The sequence below is a fragment of the Oncorhynchus kisutch genome, linkage group LG5 (genome assembly GCF_002021735.2).
Source record: "Oncorhynchus kisutch isolate 150728-3 linkage group LG5, Okis_V2, whole genome shotgun sequence".
NCBI classification, from domain to species: domain Eukaryota; kingdom Metazoa; phylum Chordata; class Actinopteri; order Salmoniformes; family Salmonidae; genus Oncorhynchus; species Oncorhynchus kisutch.
In genome coordinates, this window is record NC_034178.2 from 51,745,218 (window position 1) to 51,771,230 (window position 26,013).

The window sequence follows — 26,013 nt, forward strand, 5'->3', positions numbered from 1 at the left end:
AGTGGTGGTGGGTACCATTTAGGATTAGGGAGGAGGATTTTTTTTTTTTATGAGCATGGCCTTATTTCTATTACAGCATATTGGATGAATGTCATTCATATTCCGTCCACGCCGCTCAATGTAACATTGATAGATTTAATTTTCCCTATACCCGTCATGAGGTTGCTATAGCCTACGAATTAGTTTACAACGTAGGTGCACAAACAGTGACACATTCATTACATGCCTTACACAATCTTGCCTGCATCTAGCTGATCTAGGGTGTAATCATTAGTCCAACAGTTGCAAATGAGAGTTTCTATTAGACAAATTCAGGTATATTTATCCCAGTGGCGGTCAGTGATGTTTAAGATGCGGGAGGAAGATCATTTTTTTTTTATGAGCATGGCCTTATTTCAGCATATTGGTTGAATGTCCTTCATATTCCATTCACCCAGTTAAATATAACAGCAATAGGTTTAGGCTATTACATTTTCCCTATACCCATCATGAGGTTGCTACAGCCTAGCCTATAAATGAAAGTTTACAACGTAGGGGCGCACAGATCGAGAGAAATTTGAGGTGATCGACACATGGACAACACCGCCTTACAAACTCTTGCCTGCATCTAGCTAATATAGGGTGTAATCATAGTCCAACAGTTGCAAGCGAGAGTTTCTATTGGACAAATTCAGGTATGTTTATCCCCATTTGTTTCAGTTTAAGAAACATTTTGAACAGAATCGGCAGGAATGAATATACCCCTGATCACGCATAAACACAGTTCACTTTCATAACAGCCACATTGTATTCCTTCTCGCAACTATGCTCTCTCCTCATCTTTTCCCTTCGTCATGTGTGGATTTCAATGCACAACACATCAGCTGTATGTGACCAGGCAAAAAAAACTTTCCAAACCATATCATAACTGCTACACACAGCCTACATCATTGTCATCATATTAGCTAAAGTAACATCATTGTCAACATAGCTAATAGAATTAAGGCATTAGTGAACCTGCTGCAATAATGCAGTAATGTTAGTGTACAGTCAGTAAGCCGTTTTGCACCTAAACCCACGGGCCACAGTGGCAATACATTTGTAAAACCAAAAGCTTACCTTAACACTGCAACTCTTCCAAGTCGTGTTGGATAGTCATAGCCAGCTAGCTAACATAGCATCCCTCTGTCTGAGCAGGGTGTTTGAGTAGGCTAAACTAGATAGCTAGAAAATGCTAGCTAAGTGAAACTGAAAGTGGAATTTTTTTTTTACTTTTGCTTTTCCTTCATTTTGGAAGAAATTAATTTAACTGTTAAACTATTGTCTTTCTCTCTGAGTCAACTACTCACCACATGTTATGCACTGCAGTGCTAGCTAGCTGCCTCTTATGCTTTCAGTACTAGATTCATGCTCTGATCTTTTGATTGGGTGGACATGTCAGTTCATGCTGCATGAGCTCATAATTACTGTGTAAGTCTGTGGAAGGGGATGAGAACCATGAGCCTCCTAGGTTTTGTATTGAAGTCTCTACCCTACAGAGTGATGTTGAGCCCACTGTAGACCTTCATTGCAAAATATTATGTTTTAATCAAATTTTTTTGGTGACATGATTATATTTTGTATAGTTTTATCTAAAAAGTATGTGTTTTAATATTTTTTTTTTTTTATCACTGAGTAGGATGGTCCTCCCCTTCCTCCTATGAGGAGCCTCCAATGACGTGCACATGTTCACCACCATGAGTCTATTTGACTGAATCTACTAAGTCTATTTGAGTTATTCTTCTCTTATTTATTTATATATATATATATATATATATATATATATATATATATATATATATTTGTTTATTTATTTATTGTTGTGGGTTTTATTTATTTTATTAAGATAGGAGAGATTGAGAGTCAGAAGGGTAGTGGGTCTGATACAAATCCATGACTACTCTGGTAGGATATACAATACATGTCTGCTGGGGTCCACGGCACTAATCGCTGAACCACACCGGCCATATCGATTTATATTCTTAGCTGAATCAAAACCCGAAACCTAAGCTCTCTCAAGTCAGTCAGACATCCATCACAAAATAAGAAGGGAACAGCGCACTGATCTGCGGAAAGATAGGAAAAGGGGAAAGACAGATAGGAAAGGTGAAGGATGGTTAGGAAAAGGATGGGAAAATGGGAAGGAACTGTAGCTGTTAGTAGAGCATGGCTCTTGCAAAACCAGGATAGTGGGTTTGATTCCTGGGATCACCAATATGTAACAAATGTATGCATGCAAATGGAATATATTACAAATTTATAAAATGTCAGTGTTCTCTTTTTACCTTTTTTTTTTATGTGGCTTGGTGAAAATAAGCTCCCTACCCAAGTCTGGATATACAACTGCCCTGTTTATTTTGGATTCTCAGAAAACGGGATACATGGGAGAGGAGGAGGCTGCAGTGCCATCAATGTATTGATCCAAGCCGGCATGTGGCACAAATCACATGTCCCTGAGAATACTTTATCTGTTTGGCCTAGATAGAGTGCGTTCCAAATGGCACCCTACTCCTTATAATAGTGCATCTTCAGACTCTGGCATGCAGCCTTGTTCTCTTTGATCCATCCTTACATTAATCCCCTGTTCAAAGAATCCGTTACCTCAGCTCTAAACAGCTGCACTGGACAATAAACCAACCATTACTGCTGGCTGTCGCAACCCTGGCAGTCATGCAAAGGAAGAACTCTTGCCTTGAACCGACCCGAACAGTCTCTCTGAAGTGTGCTTCAAAGCGGCACCTTGTGCACTCTTCATCTGAGAGAGTTTCTCTTTACTTCTCTCTGGCACCCCATACCTTTTTTTTTATGAGTCTCATGTGTTCTCCATCATTATTAAGCTTTTTGTGACTTGTTCTAACATATTATCGGCATAAATATGGCTTTGTATTGCAACACCCACTAGTCATGTTGGGTCGTTCCACGAAATCAGTCCCTTTTGGGTAGTGTAATTTGGTGGGGGAAACAAATAAATCTTTGCATAATTTTTTAACATTGTACTTTTCCATCTCAAGGTTAAATTTAAAAAATGACTATAGTAAGTGCTAAATAAAGTATGAGTTGACAGGTTGATTTAATTTTAAAGGCCCAATGCAGCCATTTTTAATTCAATATCAAATAATTTCTGGGTAACAATTAAGTACTTTTCTGTAATAGATTTAAATGAAAATGGACAAACCTATTTCTCAAACAAGAAATTTGCTAGGACTGTCTAGGAGTGGTCTGAGTGGGGAGGGGAAAACTAAAAACTAGCTATTATTGGCAGAAAGGCTTGGAACAAAAATAATGTATTGGTCTATTAACCAATTTACCACATGGTGATGTCACCATGGAAAGCCAAAACTACCACCCCATGCGAACCTGCTGATTAGAAGCTCCTGTGTAGATTGTATTTTCAAGCAGCAACTATCGGAAAACACACTTTTACAATGTGTGTTTCATCATCTGTTGTGTACAATATGATACAAAACACATAAATACAATATGATACAAAATGCAGAAAAAAATGCAAATCAGCCATAAATCACCTTGTGACAGGTGGAATGGAAGCTTGTTTTGTGTAACAGGGAGGGGCAATTGAAGGCAAGCTTTGCAAAATATTTCACATTAAAACATTTCTAGCCTGTCGATCTATGGGTAACAGGGTTGACATATCATGCTTGACCCACTCAGTTGTCCCATCACAAAACAGCAGAAATTGCCAAAAAGAATAGAACCAGCTCACTTGCTTTTACACTATGATTTAACTATTAGATGTTCAATGTTTCTTTTGGGAATTTTTTTTTTCAAAAGGAATCATTTCACCATATTAAAAATCAAGTGAATTTTATGTAACAGGGTTCAACTTAAAATGAGTTTTTTTTTTTTACCTAATAAAATGAATAACTAATCACATTAAATAAACAATCATCTTCAGAAATGACTTTGTTAAAGCAACAAAAGGAACTTTATAACTTGGGCAAATGTTGGGGTTAAGTGAGTTAATCTTCCTAGACATCAGAGTGCAGAGGGACATGCCAGAATTTTTGCACATTAGCAAGTCCGTATTCATGATCTCAAAAAAATGTGGGGTTCAACAAGGCTTCTTCTAAGTTCCTCAAAGTTCTTCGAAGAACCTTATGGTTCTTGACACTGAAAATGGCATCTAAAAGGTTCTTCCAAGAACCTCATAGGAGGTGGGATTCATCGAGGAACCTCCTTAGTTGGTGGGGGTTCTTGCAGGAACCCAACTGAAACATTTTGATTTGAAAGGACAGCAGGTGCAGGCACTTACCTTAAACTGAGGAGATTTTTCAGTTAAGGTTTGTCCCTTGTATGACCTACATTTATTTTGTTTTATGATGATACCATCTATCTTTTTACATTTTTGACTATCTTTTTACATTTTTGACAATCTTTCTAAAACAGAAAATGGACACAATTCAATGGATATCAATCAACAAAGAGGTAAGAATATGTTGAAGGCTAGCTGTATTGCGTGCAGATGACTGAACTGCTCACTTTTGTGTCTATCTGCAGGTATACGAGGAGGCATAAAAAGTTATGTAAGTAGGTATTGGTATGTAATGCAGATCACATTTATCATCCTCCTCCCTTACCTCTTCAATGAATATCCCATAGGCCTCTACATTATGGACACGGTATGTGTATGAAAACCATTATCAAAACAGTTTTTTAAATTCACATTCACCACAAAAAGTTATGAATTCTGTTGTGTGCATCTTTTGTTAATCATCTATATAATGTCTTTTGGGGGGGGGGGGGGAATTCCCAGACTTTACCCTTCCAGATTGTAAGCTTGTGAGATCAGGATGGTTCGTACGAGGCTGATTCTGGCAACTTTGTAAAACCACAGAGCTTCTGATGCCATGAGTCTTGGCACCTCTTGCTCAGCCATGGTTGACCTGGAGAGTAAAATAAACTGTAATATCTAGACGACCATCCCCTGCTTCATTCATGTGATCGCCATGCGTGTGCTCAGAGGTGTTACAATAGATACGTAAAGCTTTTTATAATTCAGCCTCCGCGTTCTTCATTTAAATCTCAGTTAATCCTCTTTTCATTGTCACTATCACTATTGAAAACAGTCACCGTTACCAAAAGCAGAGAGAGTGGAAAGGTGAAATGTAGTTGAAAATATAAAATCCTCTTTAATTATCACCCTGGAAAGAGTGTAAAACATGATGTTGTTATTGTGTGGAGTGACATTATTACCAACCGTGTCCCCAACCTCTCTCTCTTAAGTGTTCCAGACCATGCCCCCAATACTAAGCTTCGGGTTGACTTTACCCCTAGGTATAGGTCCCCTCTCCTAATGCTAAACTTAAAGGGGCAATCAGCAGTTGTTAATCCATTTTTGGGCATATAATTTAATTATATGCATCCATTGATTCTTGAAGAATGTAACTTTGAAATGCTTCATGAGCCAAGTTCAACTGTCGTACCCCATCAGAACTCAAAATACAAGCTTGTTTTACTCCAATGTTTGTAAACGAAGTAAATGTAAACAAACACTGTATAGCCTCAAAATATAGTTAAAACTATTTTTATATCATGGATGGTCAGTCCTTGCATCCATAGAAAAACAATGGCAGGCAGTACGCTTTGTTCTTTTTTCAACAGCTGATTGCCCCATTAACCCTTTAGCTGGAATATGCTACATTTACCCAGTATCAGCTTCTAGGAGCAACTTCACCCTCTACCAGGTATTCCCAAACTGGGGTAGGGTGAAGGGGTACGCGCAATGCTGTCGGGGGTACGCCAAATAAAAATGGAGATTCACCTTTTTTTTTTGTGTGTATATATATATATATATATATATATATATATATATATATTTTTTTTTTCCGCATTTTCAAACGGTCCAATTATATTTTCCAACGGGGCTATACATTTGGGTGAGGTTTTTTTATTGCCTGAGTAGCTTCGTTACACTGCCAAAAATCAAATTAAACCACCTAGTGTTCAGTGAAATAACAACACAATGTCAAATACAGGTAGCCTATACCAAATAATTAACATCTAGTCACATTCTGTTAAAGGTCCCCAATGCGCACACATCCCTGGGGGGGTCTTCTTTTCAGTTCACTGCAGCTAGCAACTGGAACGAGCTGCATCAAACACTCAAACTGGATGTTTTTTTATCTCAAACTCTTCAAAGACTCAATCATGGACACTCTTACTGACAGTTGTGGCTGCTTTGTGTGATGTATTGTTGTCTATTGTTGTCTAGCACTGTCCGATTTACAGTAGCCATTACAGCGAAAGCGTGCCATGCGATTGTTTGAGGACGGCGCCCCACATCAAAATATTTTTCCACCGGCAGAGGTTTCATAAATTCACAAATAGATCAAATCCTTCTTTATATCCTTAAAACTCGTTCAACATGCAGAGAAAGGAATCCAAAAATCTACCGCTATACTTTGTTAAAACAAGTCAAAATACGTTTCTATTGATTCCTCAGATACCCTCAAATGTTATCAAACTAATATTTCATACGGAAAGAAGTATGTTCAATAGGAAACCGATATTAGCAGGTGTGTCTTCCTCGGGCACCCAAACATGAATTTCCAATAGTGTGTCCCAATACTAAAACTCATTATTCTTACTCGTTTTGGAAGAAACCAGCCTGAAACATTGAACATAGAGTTTTGACACCCTTTGAAAGCCAATGGAATTGCATACTGGGAGCTAGATTTAATTATTTCCCAATACCTTCCATTGTAAGAGCATGGGCTCTCAAAAAAGAAAACAATTCTGATTGGTTTTTCTTTTGATTTTCTTCTACCATATCTATTGTTCTATTGTGTTATAGTCTCCTACATTATTTTAACATTTCTACAAACTTCAAAATGTTTTCTTTCCAATGGTACCAATTATATGCATATCCTGGCTTCAGAGCCTGAGCAACAGGCAGTTAACTTTGGGCACGGCGGAAATTGAGAAAGAAGGACTCTAGCCTGAAGTTTTTAATTTGAACTGACTTGCCTAGTTAAATAAAGGTTAACTAAATCAAATTATCCATCACTCTCTAACGGGAATTCCACTAACGGCCCCGTATGAAGCCAAACGTAGCTGCTGCTCATGTTCTGTACTGATGCCGCAAAAGCCATGACAGGGAGACCTAGTGGAGTGGTAACGTCACTTGAGTGGGTTGAGTCACTGATGTGATCTTTCTGTCTGGGTTGGCGCCCCCCCTTGGGTTGTGCCGTGGTGGAGATCTTTGTGGGCTATACTTGGCCTTTTCTCAGGATGGTAAGTTGATGGTTGAAGATATCCCTCTAGTGGTGTGGGGGCTGTGCTTTGGCAAAGTGGGTGGGGTTATATCCTTCCTGTTTGGCCCTGTCCGGGGGGGTATCATCGGATGGGGCCACAGTGTCTCCTGACCCCTCCTGTCTCAGCCTCCAGTATTTATGCTGCAGTAGTTTGTGTCGGGGGGCTAGGGTCAGTTTGTTATATCTGGAGTACTTCTCCTGTCTTATCCGATGTCCTGTGTGAATTGAAGTATGCTCTCTCTAATTCTTTCTCTTGGAGGAGGACCTGAGCCCTAGGACCATGCCTCAGGGACTACCTGGCATGATGACTCCTTGCTGTCCCCAGTCCACCTGGCCGTGCTGCTGCTCCAGTTTCAACTGTTTTGCCTGTGATTATTATTTGACCATGCTGGTCATTTATGAACATTTGAACATCTTGGCCATGTTCTGGCTGTGCCGGGTGGAGATTATAACAGAAGAGGACTGGCCACCCCTCATAGCCTGGTTCCTCTCTAGGTTTCTTCCTAGGTTTTGGCCTTTCTATGGAGTTTTTCCTAGCCACCGTGCTTCTACACCTGCATTGCTTGCTGTTTGGGGTTTGAGGCTGGGTTTCTGTAGAGCACTTTGAGATATCAGCTGATGTCCGAAGGGCTATATAAATTGATTTGATTTGGTAACGCGAGTGCAGGCAGTTGCTCTTGACGCAACTTGGGTACACTGCAGCATCTACCGAGAAGCTTGAAAGATGTTTTGGACACTTTGTTAAAGCAAGGCCCCTGAACTGTTGTGTATTTTCTGCACTATGCAATGATATGGACAGCGACCATGTAATGCTTTTACAACATGCAGAGTGTGCTGATTATCAAGAGGCAAAGCATTGACACGTTTTTTTTAATTGGGAGACGGCTAAAAGTTTATTTTACTGACCATAATTTTCACTTGTCTGACCGTTTCTCACACGACTGGCCTATCTGGGTGATGTTTTTTCTCGCCTGAATGATCTGAATCTAGGGTTACAGGGACTCTCCGTAACTATATTCAATGTGCAGGAGAAAATTGAGGCTATGGTTTAAGAAGTTGGCGCTCTTCTCTCTGCATTACAAGGACAACACAGGTCTTTACATTGAATTATATTTTTGTGTGCAAATTAACTCATGCTTACGGACAATGTTAAATGTGATATAGCGAAGCACCTGAGTGAGTTGGGTGCGCAATTACACAGGTACTTTCCCGAAACGGATGACACAAACAACTGGATTCGTTATCCCTTTCATGCCCTGCCTCCAGTCCACTTACTGATATCTGAACAAGAGAGCCTCATTGAAATTTCAACAAGCAGTTCTGTGAAAATTGAATTTAATCAGAAGCCACTAACAGATTTCTGGATGGGCCTGCGCTCAGAGTATCCTGCCGTGGCAAATTGGCTGTTAAGACACTGTTGCCTTTTGCAACCACATACCTATGTGAGAGTGGATTCTCAGCCCTCACTAGCATGAAAACTAAATACAGGGACAGATTGTGTGTAGAAAATGATTTAAGACAGACTCTCTCCAATACAACCCAACAGAGTTATGTCCATCCTTTCAAGCACACCCTTCTCATTAACCTGTGGTGAGTTATTCACAATTTTGGATGAACAAATAAGGTTTTATATGGAAGATGGTTAAATAAAGAGCGAAAGTATTGATTATTATATAATTATTTGTGCCCTGGTCCTATAAGAGTTTTGTCACTTCCCAGGAGCAGGGTTGTGACAAACTCACTCGTACTGATGTTTAATAAATGTATCGTATAGTGTGTGATTGTTTGTGGCAGGCCTACAATGATGGCAAATAACATTTGAGTGTGCTGACCCTGGTGCTAGAGGGGCTATGCAGCTGGAGGTTGAATATTTGGAGGGGTACGGGACTATAAAAAGTTTGGGAACCACTGCCCTACACCATTACTAACCGTATCCCTGACGTCCTTTCTGCACCGCAGGTGGTGATGGAGTCTGAGGAGCCAGAGCTGAGGGAGTGTGATGAAGCCTTTGAGTCAGATGAAGGCAATGTAGAGTCTTACCTGGAAGAGCCAGAGAGCAGCAGGGAGCTCCTGGAGAGGCTCAAGGAGCTGGAGGTGAGGCCCAGGGAGGGGGAATTCAGGGCTCGTCTAGGCTATATCTCATTTTGTCGGTCTTTAATTCCTCGCACCCTGTCTCCTCACCTCCTCCTCAACTGTATTGGAGGAGAAGGTTCAAGGTCCCTCCACTCTGACCTTCTTCAATGGGTTTTGAGAAGGAGACGAGATGAGGATTAATTAAGAAAGAGCTCAAGTCCTGAACCCTGGAGCTGTTGACCCTCTGGGTATACGCCTTTTCTCATTTGGGCAAAAGTCTGTCTTCGACCCTCTCTCCTCCATCCTATCTTCTTCGTGACCCAGAAACCGATAAGTGGTCGAGGAGAGTGTCAATTAGGCGAATGGAAGAGCGTCTTCCCCTCCTCGATGGCCACTTTTCATCAAGTATAGTCATGTGCATCCTACTGGAGTCCTTCACCGAAGAGTTTTTAAAACTGTCATACCCCATTTGAATCAGCTTTTGTTTTGTCGGAGGAGAAGAGCATGCATACATTTAAAAACAATATTCTACTTGTTGTTTTATCTATAAAATGTCTTGCACAGCTAACTTCCTTTAGTTTTTATCACTTTACAAATTTATTTTTGGATCCACCCCTGTAAAAGTCATTTGCCTGAGTGAAAATTAATTCAACACATTCGGCATACAGTCTGGTGAACTTGGATTGGTCCAGAATAATAACGATGCTTAAAACAGTCACTCAATATTACATCACCTTCACTCAATATTACATCACCCAGTACGTTTGAATGATCTGCAAGTGGAGGAGTCTCATTTTCGTCCATGTTCCTTCCTTGCCGCCTCTCCTCGATTACCTTTGATATTTTTTCAAACGGAGGCAAGAGAGGACAGAGGACGCAGGAGTTGAGCAAATCTAGTTGAGAAAACACCCTGGAGACAGAGCTGCATCAGACAAAGCAATCAATGAAAACGAATAACCATTTGCAACACTTGATTGATGCAGTTGGTTGTTTTGACTGATAGCTGCACCTGTCAAAACGATTACCTGCTTCAGTCCAAACAACCAAACTCAATCAAATAATTAAAGTATTTGATTCATCCTAGGGATGGAGCAGCCATGATACTATTTACTATTAATATCATCACTAGTACTTTATTCTTAATATTAGTAGAATTTGTATTTCACTATTTCAAAATGTATGCCAATTTGATAGATGTGAACCTGAATCAAGTGTCTCAGTGTAGGAGTGCTGATTTAGGATCAGTTTTGCCTTTTTGATCATAATGAATAAGATTACATGGACTAGGAGAACCTCCTAGATCAGCACTCCTACTCTGAGACTCTTGATACATACAGACCATGATTTCAGGGCTATGCATCTGACTGTATCATAGTCCACCAGGTGTCTCCCTCCTCCTGTGAAAGTGGTTTTGAGTCTATCATGGCAAGTGAATGTCATTTATATGCTGAATAATGGTATTGGATTTGAATGGTTTTGTCAGTCAAGGATCCCTCCCTACATTTTACTAATTAAAAATGTTTGTTTCCTCTGGTGATTAGGGTATTTTGGAAGGGATGTTTTGCGAGTCAAGGGCCACTTCGTATGACTTGCGTCCACTCTCCTTTCAGCTTAGTACCGAGACAGATATCCAGTGCTTCATTTGTAAATCGGGAGGTGCTGGAAGAAAAAGTGATCGCGAGAGGGGGGTAAACTGGGGAGTTCTGAGGTCCTGGAAAGCATGGGAAAAAAGAAATCACCTTTATAATAAAGCATTGGATGCAAATCATCACATTTACGTAGTGGCATAGAACAGTGGAGTAGAGGCACTTACAGAAGTTGCACACATGGGGAAAAAATGTGTGGCCTAGGGTCTGGGAAATTTTAGGCCTTTTTATAAACACATTTCGTGCAATTCTACATCATTTTACATGACTGGAGACTTTAGCATAATATTTTTTTAATGCCACGTTCAAAACAACTGGGAAGTCGAAGCTGGGAAATCACCGACTTCAGTGCATTCAACACAACTGGGAAATTATGAAAACTAGCTCTGACTGTTTTTAATGGTCATCCAACTCGAAATTCCAAGTGGGGAACTTTGGCCTCTTTCTAGAGATCAGACTTTCTGATCTGAAGATCACTGACGTCATGATTCAACCTTGTTTTTTCAGAGTTCCCAGTTGTCTTGAAAGCGCCATAATTACCGCACAAGTGATCGAAATGACAGGCTACTTTGACACTGACAAACTATCTGAGATCAATAAAAACGACCTTTGTCTTGAATCCATCAATGGCCTAGGCCTAGCTGTGTGGAGACACCTATTGTAGGATACAATCTGAGGAGGAAATTATAGTCCTAAAAATGCTTTCCAGTTTCACTGACTCACACTGATGTGCAGCTCATTCGCTGGTGATGGCTGATGCGCTCCTGACAAAAGCGTAATATTGCAGATAGATTTTGTATTCACATAGATTGTAGCTTCCATCAATGTAATTGCATAATTTCCAATCCCCCATATATTTTGGGGTAAATATATACAGTACAAGTCAAGTTTGGACACACCTACTCATTCTCAGGTTTTTCTTTATTTTTAAAAAAATTTTACATTGTAGATTAATAGTGAAGACATCAAAACTATGAAATAACACATATGGAATCATGTAGTAACCCAAAAAGTGGTTACCTCATAAAGCTGGTAGAGAGAATGCCAAGAGTGTACAAAGCTGTCATCAAGGCAAAGGGTGGCTACTTTGAAGAATCTGAAATATAAAATGTATATATTATATTTAGATTTGTTTTAACAATTTTTTGATTACTACATGATTCCATATGTTATTTCATAGTTTTGATGTCTTTATTATTATGTTACAATGTAGAAAATAGTACAAATAAAGAAACTCTTGAATGAGTAGGTATGACCAAACTTTTGACTGGTATTGTGTATATATATAAAAACATCTTGGGTATCTTAATTTCCACAATTGACCAATAAAATGCTTAATAATGTAGGCAGTTCATGTGAAGGATTGTTACATATAACCAGGATTTCCATTACAAAATGTACCTTTTTGGCAAGTAATTATTATTTTAGCAAACAATTATTGGGATTCATCCTATATTGTCCCTAACATAATTACCCCATAGCAACAGATATGGGACATATACACACACTCATACACACTTCCCACCCTTCCCCCACAAACAACCACAAGCTCAGATGTTCAACAGTTGTTCCATCCCTGAGCCCAACTCAAGAAAGGACGTGATGTGCAAATGCATATACAGTTGTAGCTGTTTGAGATGGCATGCAAAATTGAGCAAGAATGGGCAGATTTGATTTAAGCAATGTCAAGTCCTAGCTGATGGAGCTCAGATACATCCCCGTCCCCTGAAACACACACGCTGGTCCTCCGTTGTGACCATTTTCCCAAGCATCTCTGTGCAGTCAGACCTTTTATTATTTGTTGCCACCAGGGCCACAATTTGCCCCCTCTGATTTGTCTGAGTGTGACCCCCTCCCCATGGGTTACTGCAGCTAGTGTTGCCGGCACTGCCACAACCTGGGTGGGGGCACCCCACCGGAATCGTACAAGGTTGTCAAGGTTCTCATTAGCAGCTTTGAGAAATTCCTTGTATATTATGCTCACCCGGGCCTCCCGAGTGGCGCTGCGGTCTAAGGCACTGCATCGCAGTGCTAGAGGCATCACTACAGATCTGGGTTCATTCCCAGGCTGTGTCGCAGCAGGCTGAGACCAGGAGACCCATGAGGCGGCACACAATTGCCCCATTGTCGTCCGGTTTAGGGGAGGATCTGGCTGGCCAAGATGTCCCATTGCGCTGTAACGACTCCTGTGGCTGGCCGGGCGCATGCAAGCTGACACGGTCTCCAGTTGGACGGTGTTTCCTCCGACTCATTGGAGCGGCTGGCTTTCGGGTTAAGCGAGCAGTGTGTCAAGAAGCAGTGTTGCTTGGCAGAGTCGTGTTTCGGAAGACGCATGGCTCTCAACCTTTTCCTCTCCCAAGTCCGTACGGGAGTTGCAGCAATTCGACAAGACTGTAACAACCAAATTGGGGAGAAAGAGGTATGAAATTATTTCAAAATATTATGCTCACCCATCAGGGGGCTTTGGCTTCGTAAGGCCAACCCTGGCAAGCTCAGAACCTTCAGAGGGTGGTGCTGATTTAGTAGGTCTCTGAATAGAATTAACGAAGAGGCAACTCGAATGAGCTTTGATCCCATTTAATCAAATTTTTACATTGCAAATAGTGACAATTATTTTTCATGCCACAAGAGCTACCGGATCCAGCCAAATAGGTTTCGGAATGAAACAGTCCAAAACAAAACTGAGGTGCCGGATCCTGTTCCGGCAGGATCCGGCTCAAATTAAGCACTGCGGATATCACGTGACTGAGTAACCTGCAGCTTCTCTTAGGCCTTTGCTTTATAAAGCAATTTAAAAGGCTCTTCTATTAGAGACTGTGTTAAATCTCCTAACTCAGCACAATGGACCCTTGCGGCACCTTTTCAGGTGTTGTGAAAACTTTTAGTCTCCCAGCTCTCCCGGCCATCATCTCCTGAGCCCTAGTGGCAGAATGAGAGGTGGGAAAGAAAGTTATTTAAAACACTTTTCTCAGAGCACCTGTTTGAAAACAGTGTTTAGTGTTTATAATCATGCCACTGTGATGGAGAGGGCTCTTAATGTTACTGTGGTTAAATTCCCTTAAATTCCCTGAGGCCTTACAGCACTTATGTTGCAGAATCAGGCCAAGGTCTTCTGCCTTTGCCAGCCCACACTTTGTATAAAGTACACTATTGAAATGTAATGCACGTATTGCTCTCAGATTGGATAGTTGAGTGACGGATTGAGTTTCACACGTGACATTAGGATCACACACATACATGAACACACACACAGTCAATTCCATACACACACACTACGAAGATGAAACCTTCACAAAATGTCACACACTCTCCCTGTCCCTACCGTATACACAGGCAAACACCTTCACCCTTAGCGCAGCTGCGTATTGATGTGTGAATCAGGCTGTAATTACTGCTGCGTCTCTTCCCTGTGCTGGGGTGTCTCTGGGTAATATCTCTGTAAATATATTCATTGTGATCATCTTGTTCTGCTCACTGAGGGCCCCACCACGCTCAAATCAGAGGCAGAACCAAATCTCAATAAGATTATACAATGACCTGGTAGGTGCTGCAGGTCACTGACTACCAAAACAGAATGTTTTTAAAACCGTTTTCCCCCCACAGCAGTCAGAACCTTGAACTCCATTCACTAGCCCCCCCATCCCCTCCCTATGGCTGCTCTAGGGATCCCGGACTTTATGGATTGTTGATATTTATGAATTGTGGTGATGCTATTCTAGCTGCTTGGCACATTTGTGAATGTAAATTCTGTATATGTCAGTGGAGGCTGCTGAGGGAGGACGACTCATAATAATTGTTGGAACGAAGCTTATGAAATGGCATCAAACGAAACCATGTGTTTGCTGTATTTGATACCATTCCACTGATTCCGCTCCAGCCATTACCACAAGCCCGTCCTCACCAATTAAGGTGTGTGTGTGTGTGTGTGTGTGTGTGTGTGTATATGCGTGTGTGTATACAGTGGGGAGAACAAGTATTTGATACACTGCTGATTTGCAGGTTTTCCTACTTACAAAGCATGTAGAGGTCTGTTATTTTTATCATAGGTACACTTCAACTGTGAGAGACGGAATCTAAAACAAAAATCCAGAAAATCACATTGTATGATTAAGTAATTAATTTGCATTTTATTACATGACATAAGTTTTTGATCACCTACCAACCATTAAGAATTCCGGCTCTCACAGACCTGTTTGTTTTTCTTTAAGAAGCCCTCCTGTTCTCCACTCATTACCTGTATTAACTGCATCTGTTTGAACTCGTTACCCGTATAAAAGAAACCTGTCCACATACTCAATCAAACAGACTCTAACCTCTCCACAATGGCCAAGACCAGACAGCTGTGTAAGGACATCAGGGATAAAATTGTAGACCTCCACAAGGCTGGGATGGGCTACAGGACAATAGGCAAGCAGCTTGGTGAGAAGGCAACAACTGTTGGCGCAATTATTAGAAAATGGAAGAAGTTCAAGATGACGGTCAATCACCCTCGGTCTGGGGCTCTATGCAAGATTTCACCTCGTGGGGCATCAATGATTATGAGGAAGGTGAGGGATCAGCCCAGAACTACACGGCAGGACCTGGTCAATGACCTGAAGAGAGCTGGGACCATAGTCTCAAAGAACCATTAGTAACACACTACGCCGTCATGGAATAAAATCCTGCAGCGCACGCTAGGTCCCCCTGCTCAAGCCAGCGCATGTCCAGGCCCATCTGAAGTTTGCCAATGACCATCTGGATGATCCAGAGGAGGAATGGGAGAAGGTCATGTGGTCTGATGAGACAAAAATAGAGCTTTTTGGTCTAAACTCCACTCGCCGTGTTTGGAGGAAGAAGAAGGATGAGTACAACCCCAAGAACACCATCCCAACCGTGAAGCATGGAGGTGGAAACATCATTCTTTGTGGATGCTTTTCTGCAAAGGGGGCAGGACGACTGCACCGTATTGAATGGGGGGATGGATGGGACCATGTATCGCGAAATCTTTGCCAACAACCTCCTTCCCTCAATAAGAGCATTGAAGATGGGTCGTGACTGGGTCTTCCAGCATGACAACGACCCGAAACACACAGCCAGGGCAACTAAGGAGTGGCTCCGTAAGAAGCATCTCAAGGTCCTGGAGTGGCCTAGCCAGTTTCCAGACCTGAACCCAATAGAACATCTTTGGAGAGAGCTGAAAATCCGTATTGCCCAGCGACAGCCCCGAAACCTGAAGGATCTGGAGAAGGTCTGCATGGAGGAGTGGGCCAAAATCCCTGCTGCAGTGTGTGCAAACCTGGTGAAGAACTACAGGAACATATGATCTCTGTAATTGCAAACAAAGGATTCTGTACCAAATATTAAGTTCTGCTTTTCTGATGTATCAAATACTTATGTCATGCAATAAAATGCAAATTAATTACTTAAAAATCATACATTGTGATTTTCTGGATTTTTGTTTTAGATTCCGTCTCTCACAGTTGAAGTGTACCTATGATAAATTACAGACCTCTACATGCTTTGTAAGTAGGAAACACTGCCGATTTTGCAGGTTATCAAATACTTGTTCTCCCACACCTTGGTTGCATGGCAATAAAGTATCTGGTTTACAGTGGTGTAAAGTACTTAAATAAAAATACTTTAAAGTACAACTGAAGTAGGTTTTGGGGGAATCTGTACATTTGACATTTTTGACAACTTTTACTTCACTCCTAAAGAAAATTATGTACTTTTTACTCCATACATTTTCCCTGACACTGAAATGCTTAGCAGGAGAGAAATGGTCCAATTCATGCAGTTATCAAGAGAACCTCCTTGGTCATCCCTACTGCCTCTGATCTGGCGGACTCACTAAACAGAGAACCTCCTTGGTCATCCCTACTGCCTCTGATCTGGCGGACTCACTAAACAGAGAACCTCCTTGGTCATCCCTACTGCCTCTGATCTGGCGGACTCACTAAACAGAGAACCTCCTTGGTCATCCCTACTGCCTCTGATCTGGCGGACTCACTAAACAGAGAACATCCCTGGTCATCCCTACTGCCTCTGATCTGGCGGACTCACTAAACACAAATGCTTATTTTGTAAATTATGTCTGAGTGTTTGAGCATGCTCCTGGATAGCTGTAAATAAAATAAATAAATGAAAGAATTGTGACATCCTGTTTTTCTTAATCTAAGGAATTTTAAATGATTTATACTTTACTTTGGATAATTATGTATATTTAAAACCAACTACTTTTAGACTTGTGTTTTACTAGGTGACTCCATTTTTACTTTCAGGTATCTTTACTTTTACTCAAGTATGACAATTTGGTACATTTTTCACCTCTGCATGTTTCTCTTTAGGAGGTAGGCTATCCACAGTCCAAAACTGAAAATCTTAGAAACAATGTTGCAACTGATCTGAACTGGCCTGACTTGCCCACACACTCTCCCTCTTTCTGTCTTACACACACACACCCTCCACTGGAGAATGCAATGATTTCTGACTAAGCGACAGTCATCGAGCCTCAAGCTAGACTGTTTGATTCCAATTCTACTTCGAAACCTCGTAGACAAGCAAATTGAAAACCGTTGTTTTCTCTGCTCGGTTGCGATGGGAATCGATGTTGCCAAAATAATTTGGTCTCCTGTCCTCCCGTTCCCCTCACCATCCACCATTCCCTGATCATTGATCACTTGGGACCATCACAGCTTCTGTGACGCACTGTAGAGGGAGCGTTAAATGTGTGACTGCTGTTTTGATGTGCAATCACTGGTGGCTTAGGTGCCTCTATTTCTATGAAGACATGTTTTGTTCCTTCGCACCTTCTCTCCCTCTTGCCTCACTCCCTTTTTATTCCAATCAGCATGTTCTTTCTCATTCCTCCTACTAACTCTCTCCGTCTTGTCTCTGTTTCCCTCCCATTTCATTCTTTCAATCTTTCAGAAACGATCTCTCCTCCCCTTTGTTTCAGTCCCCCATCACACCTTTGATTTCATAGTTGCCGTGGTGACATGTTCCCGCCTTTGATCATGGCGAATAAGACATTGGCAGGATTCTCTTTTTAATGAGTTCACCAGTTTACACCTATTACAGCAAGGATATATATCTATATTTTTTATAAACGGTCCTTGTTCAGATGTATCAAACCCCTTTGGAGATCTACCTAATCTTTTGCTCTTTCGTTTATTCTTTCGCATTGTCAAATTCTCCATGGGGTCGATTGTGAAATCAACTGATTTTGTTCATTCTCGATCACAAAGAAGCTTGCTCTTCTAGGTGTAGACATTGAAATGCACTGTGATCATATGAGACGGGTGGGGATGAATCTCCCGAGGTTGATCTTTGTTGTCAAATTTATGCTTTCGATAGATGTATGTAATTGGTCTCCCTCTCTCTTTTCTCTGTCTTTGTCCTTTCTCTCTCCTTTGTAGGCTGAGAATTCAGCCCTGGCCCTTGCGAATGAAAGCCAGAGAGAAGCCTATGAAAGGTGTCTGGATGAGGTGAGTTTCATATAGAGAAGGAGAAGGTCGTCCTGACAGTGTCACACTGTTTTGTCTGTCTCTGTAACCACTACATAAGTTCTCAGCTTTTATACACTGCTAAGTTTACTATTCTTAAGACTCTAAAATCATTCTCCATTTATGACCAAAGACAGAATTAAAGTTTCATTTTTACTACAATCTTTTTCAGGTGGCCAATCATGTGGTACAGGCCCTTCTGAATCAAAAGGTAAGACATAGTTCATGAAGACAAATCGATGACGTTCAGACTCAACAGTCTAACAAGTTAATGAGCAGTTATTTTACACAAGTTTAGAGTGTTCGTGCGTGCATGCCTGCGTGTGTAAATGTGAAGGATTGTTGATTTGTTTTGTGTGTTTGTTCTAGGACCTGCGGGAGGAGTGTATTAAGCTGAAGATGCGTGTGTTTGACCTGGAGAGACAGAACAAAACCCTGACTGAGCTCTTTGCCCAGAAACTACACCCCCAGGCCAGCCATCTGCAACAGGTACAGAATGTGTGATGTGTTCTGTGTGTGTTCATGAAATGTATTTCTCTGTGAAGATTTAGAAATTACGCATAAATGAACAAGTTGCTTTTCATTTTGTTTCAGTTGCTTAGTTTTTGCAAAACTGTAATGAATTTGACAAGATAAAGGATAATTAGGCATGAGTTAATTATCTGCCAAAATTGTTGCAACCCCTATTACGATCCTATTCAACCTCTTTCGTATCGTCTGAGATCCCCAAAGATTGGAAAGCTACCGCAGTCATCCCCCTCTTCAAAGGGGGTGACACTCTAGACCCAAACTGCTACAGACCTATATCTATCCTACCCTGCCTTTCTAAGGTTTTCGAAAGCCAAGTTAACAAACAGATCACCGACCATTTCGAATCCCACCATGCCTTCTCTGCTACGCAATCTGGTTTCCGAGCTGGTCGTGGGTGCACCTCAGCCACTCTCAAGGTCCTAAACGATATCATAACCGCCATTGATAAGAGACTACTGTGCAGCTGTATTCATCGACCTGGCCAAGGCTTTTGACTCTGTCAATCACCACATTCTTATCGGAAGACTCAACAGCCGTGGTTTCTCAAATGACTGCCTTGCCTGGTTCACCAACTACTTCTCAGAGTTCAGTTTGTCAAATCGGAGGGCCTTTTGTCCGGACCTCTGGCAGTCTCAAATCAAATCAAATTTTATTTGTCACATACACATGGTTAGCAGATGTTAGTGCGAGTGTAGCGAAATGCTTGTGCTTCTAGTTCCGACAATGCAGTAATAACCAACAAGTAATCTAGCTAACAATTCCAAAACTACTACCTTATAGACACAAGTGTAAGGGGATAAAGAATATGTACATAAGATATATGAATGAGTGATGGTACAGAGTGGCAAAGGCAAGATACAGTAGATGGTATTGAGTGCAGTATATACAGTGCCTTGCGAAAGTATTCGGCCCCCTTGAACTTTGCGACCTTTTGCCACATTTCAGGCTTCAAACATAAAGATATAAAACTGTATTTTTTTGTGAAGAATCAACAACAAGTGGGACACAATCATGAAGTGGAACGACATTTATTGGATATTTCAAACTTTTTTTAACAAATCAAAAACTGAAAAATGGGGCGTGCAAAATTATTCAGCCCCCTTAAGTTAATACTTTGTAGCGCCACCTTTTGCTGCGATTACAGCTGTAAGTCGCTTGGGGTATGTCTCTATCAGTTTTGCACATCGAGAGACTGAAATGTTTTCCCATTCCTCCTTGCAAAACAGCTCGAGCTCAGTGAGGTTGGATGGAGAGCATTTGTGAACAGCAGTTTTCAGTTCTTTCCACAGATTCTCAATTGGATTCAGGTCTGGTCTTTGACTTGGCCATTCTAACACCTGGATATGTTTATTTTTGAACCATTCCATTGTAGATTTAGCTTTATGTTTTGGATCATTGTCTTGTTGGAAGACAAATCTCCGTCCCAGTCTCAGGTCTTTTGCAGACTCCATCAGGTTTTCTTCCAGAATGGTCCTGTATTTGGCTCCATCCATCTTCCCATCAATTTTAACCATCTTCCCTGTCCCTGCTGAAGAAAAGCAGGCCCAAACCATGATGCTGCCACCACCATGTTTGACAGTGGGGATGGTGTGTTCAAGGTGATGAGCTGTGTTGCTTTTACGCCAAACATAACGTTTTGCATTGTTGCCAAAAAGTTCAATTTTGGTTTCATCTGACCAGAGCACCTTCTTCCACATGTTTGGTGTGTCTCCCAGGTGGCTTGTGGCAAACTTTAAACGACACTTTTTATGGATATCTTTAAGAAATGGCTTTCTTCTTGCCACTCTTCCATAAAGGCCAGATTTGTGCAATATATGACTGATTGTTGTCCTATGGACAGAGTCTCCCACCTCAGCTGTAGATCTCTGCAGTTCATCCAGAGTGATCATGGGCCTCTTGGCTGCATCTCTGATCAGTCTTTTCCTTGTATGAGCTGAAAGTTTAGAGGGACGGCCAGGTCTTGGTAGATTTGCAGTGGTCTGATACTCCTTCCATTTCAATATTATCGCTTGCACAGTGCTCCTTGGGATGTTTAAAGCTTGGGAAATCTTTTTGTATCCAAATCCGGCTTTAAACTTCTTCACAACAGTATCTCGGACCTGCCTGGTGTGTTCCTTGTTCTTCATGATGCTCTCTGCGCTTTTAACGGACCTCTGAGACTATCACAGTGCAGGTGCATTTATACGGAGACTTGATTACACACAGGTGGATTGTATTTATCATCATTAGTCATTTAGGTCAACATTGGATCATTCAGAGATCCTCACTGAACTTCTGGAGAGAGTTTGCTGCACTGAAAGTAAAGGGGCTGAATAATTTTGCACGCCCAATTTTTCAGTTTTTGATTTGTTAAAGTTTGAAATATCCAATAAATGTCGTTCCACTTCATGATTGTGTCCCACTTGTTGTTGATTCTTCACAAAAAAATACAGTTTTATATCTTTATGTTTGAAGCCTGAAATGTGGCAAAAGGTCGCAAAGTTCAAGGGGGCCGAATACTTTCGCAAGGCACTGTACATATGAGATGAGTATGTAAACAAAGTGGCATAGTTAAAGTGGCTAGTGATACATGTATTCCATAAGGATGCAGTAGATGATATAGAGTACAGTATATACGTATACATATGAGATAAATAATCCTTTGGTATGTAAACATTATATTAGGTAGCATTGTTTAAAGTGGCTAGTGATATATTTTACATCAATTCTCATTATTAAAGTGGCTTGAGTTGAGTCAGTGTGTTGGCAGCAGCCACTCAATGTTAGTGGTGGCTGTTTAAAACCTCTTAAGCCTACCCCTTACTTTTTCGAACATTCTGTTAAAAATCGCGCAACATTTCAGCATCCTGCTACTCATGCCAGGAATATAGTATATGCATATGATTAGTATGTGTGGATAGAAAACACTCTGACGTTTCTAAAACTGGTTAAATCACGGCTGTGACTATAACAGAGCGTGTGTTTCATCGAAAAGCACAAGAAAAACTGATCACCGAAAACTGGAAAAAATATCAATGCGCCACTTGCATGTATTGTCTATGGGACAGCAAATTAAATGGGGCTGAGATTGCAAGTCCTACAGCTTCCACACGATGTCGCCAGTCTTGTCAATTGCCTGGGCGTTGTTTCTTGGTCAAACGAGTAAGAGAGACCCCATTCCTTCCGGCCTCTGACAGGAAGTTTTGGAAGAGAGATTTCCGAACATGATTTGAGGACGTGGAGCTATTGAATACACATCGCCCGTGATCAATTTGATAGATTATTAACGTTTACTAATACCTAAAGTTGGATTACAAAAGTATTTCGAAGTGTTTTGTGAAAGTTTATTGTCGACTTTTTTAATTTTAAAAAATGACGTTGCGTTTTGAAACTGTTTTTTTTTCTGGATCACACAGTTTCCATAGATGGATATTTTGGGTATATATGGACCGATTTAATCGAAAAAAAAGACCCAATAGTGATGTTTATGGGACATATAGGAGTGCCAACAAAGAAGCTCATCAAAGGTAATGAATGTTTTATATTTTATTTCTGCTATTTGTGTAGCGCCGGCTACGCTAATTCTTTTGTTTACGTCGCCTTCAGGTATTTCGGGGTGTTGCATGCTATCAGATAATAGCTTCTCATGCTTTCGCCGAAAAGCATTTTAATAATCTGACTTGTTGGCTAGATTCACAACGAGTGTAGCTTTAATTCAGTACCCTGCATGTGTGTTTTAATGAACGTTTGAGTTTTAACGAGTGCTATTAGCATTTGGCGTATCGCATGTTTGATGGCCTTGAGATAGAAGCTGTTTTTCAGTCTCTCGGTCCCAGCTTTGATGCGCCTGTACTGACCTCGCCTTCTGGATGATAGTGGGGTGAACAGGCAGTGGCTCGGGTGGTTGTTGTCCTTGATGATCTTTATGGCCTTCCTGTGACATCGGGTGGTGTAGGTGTCCTGGAGGGCAGGTAGTTTGCCCCCAGTGATGCGTTGTGCAGACCTCACTACCCTCTGGAGAGCCTTACGGTTGTGGGCGGAGCAGTTGCCGTACCAGGCGGTGATACAGCCCGACAGGATGCTCTCGATTGTGCATCTGTAGAAGTTTGAGTGCTTTTGGTGACAAGCCGAATTTCTTCAGCCTCCTGAGGTTGAAGAGGCGCTGCTGCGCCTTCTTCACGATGCTGTCTGTGTGGGTGGACCAATTCAGTTTGTCTGTGATGTGTACACCGAGGAACTTAAAACTTACTACCCTCTCCACTACTGTTCCATCGATGTGGATAGGGGGGTGTTCCCTCTGCTGTTTCCTGAAGTCCACAATCACCTCCTTAGTTTTGTTGACGTTGAGTGTGAGGTTATTTTCCTGACACCACACTCTGAGGGCCCTCACCTCCTCCCTGTAGGCCGTCTCGTCATTGTTGGTAATCAAGCCTACCACTGTTGTGTCATCCACAAACTTGATGATTGAGTTGGAGGCGTGCGTGGCCACGCAGTCATGGGTGAACAGAGAGTACAGGAGAGGGCTCAGAACGCACCCTTGTGGGGCCCCAGTGTTGAGGATCAGCGGGGTGGAGATGTTGTTGCCTACCCTCACCACCTGGGGGCGGCCCATCAGGAAGTCCAGTACCCAGTTGCACAGGGCGGGGTCGAGACCCAGGGTCTCGAGCTTGATGACGAGCTTGGAGGGCACTATGGTGTTAAATGCCGAGCTGTAGTCGATGAACAGCATTCTCACATAGGTATTCCTCTTGTCCAGATGGGTTAGGGCAGTGTGCAGTGTGGTTGAGATTGCATCGTCTGTGGACCTATTTGGGCGGTAAGCAAATTGGAGTGGGTCTAGGGTGTCAGGTAGGGTGGAGGTGATATGGTCCTTGACTAGTCTCTCAAAGCACTTCATGATGACAGAAGTGAGTGCTACGTGGCGGTAGTCGTTTAGCTCAGTTACCTTAGCTTTCTTGGGAACAGGAACAATGGTGGCCCTCTTGAAGCATGTGGGAACAACAGACTGGGATAGGGATTGATTGAATATGTCCGTAAACACATCAGCCAGCTGGTCTGCGCATGCTCTGAGGGCGCGGCTGGGGATGCCGTCTGGGCCTGCAGCCTTGCGAGGGTTGACACGTTTAAATGTTTTCCTCACGTCGGCTGCAGTGAAGGAGAGTCCGCATGTTTTAGTTGCGGGCAGTGTCAGTGGCACTGTATTGTCCTCAAAGCGGGCAAAAAAGTTATTTAGTCTGCCTGGGAGCAAGACATCCTGGTCCGTGACAGTGCTGGTTTTCTTTTTGTAATCCGTGATTGACTGTAGACCCTGCCACATACCAGTCTCTATGGGGGTGCCACAGGGTTCAATTCTCGGGCCGACTCTCTTCTCTGTATACATTAATGATGTCACTCTTGCTGCTGGTGATTCTCTGATCCACCTCTACGCAGATGACACCATTCTGTATACTTCTGGCCCTTCTTTGGACACTGTGTTAACTAACCTCCAAACGAGCTTCAATGCCATACAACTCTCCTTCCGTCCAGAGAGGACGGACGTTGTTTTTATGGGCAGAAGCAACTCATTCCATTCTGAGGCTCCAGTATACAAGAAAGTACCTTTCCCAGCATTACTCCTGAACCTGTATAAGTGCTGTGATTGTGTGCATCCCTAACACGAGGAAAGTAATCACTTAGATATCTGGGCGCAGGACCATAAATACTCCTGTAAACCAAACCTAGTCTAATCTGGGACACCCTAGCCTCAACAGGCAGCCAGTTTAGTTCCTGAAAGCAGCTCCTGCCTATTTGTACGTGGACTCACCTTCAATACTACCCTGATCAACTTATTCTGAGCTATCTGGAGCTTCCCCTTCATATATTTAGATAAGCCCCCAAACCAGGAAGTACTAGCATAGTCAAAATGGCATTGAATGAGGGCAGTAGCTAGCACTTTCCTTATCAAGCATCTTGGACTTTCTAGCCCAAACCTTAGTCCTGGCATTAACCTTCCCTAGCACCTTATTACACATGCTCACACTCCCCAAACTTCCATCAAGGATACATCCCAAGTAGCTAACAGAGGTTTTCCTACACAATTTAGATCTGGATCCAAAAATATTTGCTTCAGTTTTCCCTAAGTGCAGAGATGGCTTAGTGTGTGAACCTTGAAGACTTACAGAAAACATTTGACCTCTGTCATTGCCAACAAAGGGTATATAACAAAATATTGAGAGACTTTTCTTATTGACCAAATACATATTTTCCACCATAATTTGCAAATAAATTCATAAAAAATCCTACAATGTGATTTTCTGGATTTTTTTTCTCATTTTGTCTGTCATAGTTGAAGTGTACCTATGATGAAAATGACAGGCCTCTCTCATCTTTAAGTGGGAGAACTTGCACAATTGGTGGCTGACTAAATACTTTTTTGCCCCACTGTATATCGACAACAAAGGCCGCTCAGTAAGGAAGAAGCCACTGCTCCAAAACCGCCATAAATAAGCTAGACTACGGTTTGCAACTGCACATGGGGACAAAGATTGTGCTTTTTGGAGAAATGTTCTTTGGTCTGATGAAACAAAAATAGAACTGTTTGGCCATAATGACCATCGTTATGTTTGGAGGTTAAAGGGGCAGGCTTGCAAGCCGAAGAATACCATCCCAAACATGAAGCACGGGGGTGGCAGCATCATGTTGTGGGGGTGCTTTGCTGCAGGAGGGACTGGTGCACTTCACAAAATTGATGGCATCATGAGGAAAGACAATTATGTGGATATATTGAAGCAACACCTCAAGACATCAGTCAGGAAGTTAAAGCTTGGTCGCAAATGGGTCTTCCAAATGGACAATGTCCCCAATCATACTTCCAAAGTTGTGACAAAATGGCTTAAAGACAACAAAGTCAAGGTATTGGAGTGGCCATCACAAAGCCCTGACCTCATAGCCTGGTTCCTCTCTAGGTTTCTTCCTAGGTTCTGGCCTTTTCTAGCCACCGTGCTTCTACACTTGCATTGCTTGCTGTTTGAG

General features: G+C 41.8%; 1 protein-coding gene across 11 annotated transcripts in view; it reads left to right on the top strand.

The window, feature by feature from the left end:
• The window catches only part of LOC109891203 (nck-associated protein 5-like), a 102,813-nt gene that overhangs the window by 58,276 nt on the left and 18,524 nt on the right, over nucleotides 1-26,013 (top strand). For 4 of the 11 annotated variants that reach the window (XM_031825327.1, XM_031825328.1, XM_031825330.1 and 1 more), the window contains 5 exons: nucleotides 4,534-4,559; nucleotides 9,249-9,383; nucleotides 18,406-18,474; nucleotides 18,665-18,703; nucleotides 18,862-18,981. In XM_031825327.1, the coding sequence (XP_031681187.1) occupies nucleotides 4,534-4,559; nucleotides 9,249-9,383; nucleotides 18,406-18,474; nucleotides 18,665-18,703; nucleotides 18,862-18,981 (389 nt within the window). The remainder of the gene's footprint in view (nucleotides 1-4,533; nucleotides 4,560-9,248; nucleotides 9,384-18,405; nucleotides 18,475-18,664; nucleotides 18,704-18,861; nucleotides 18,982-26,013) is intronic. The other 7 variants (XM_031825329.1, XM_031825331.1, XM_031825333.1 and 4 more) reach the window with 2 other exon arrangements.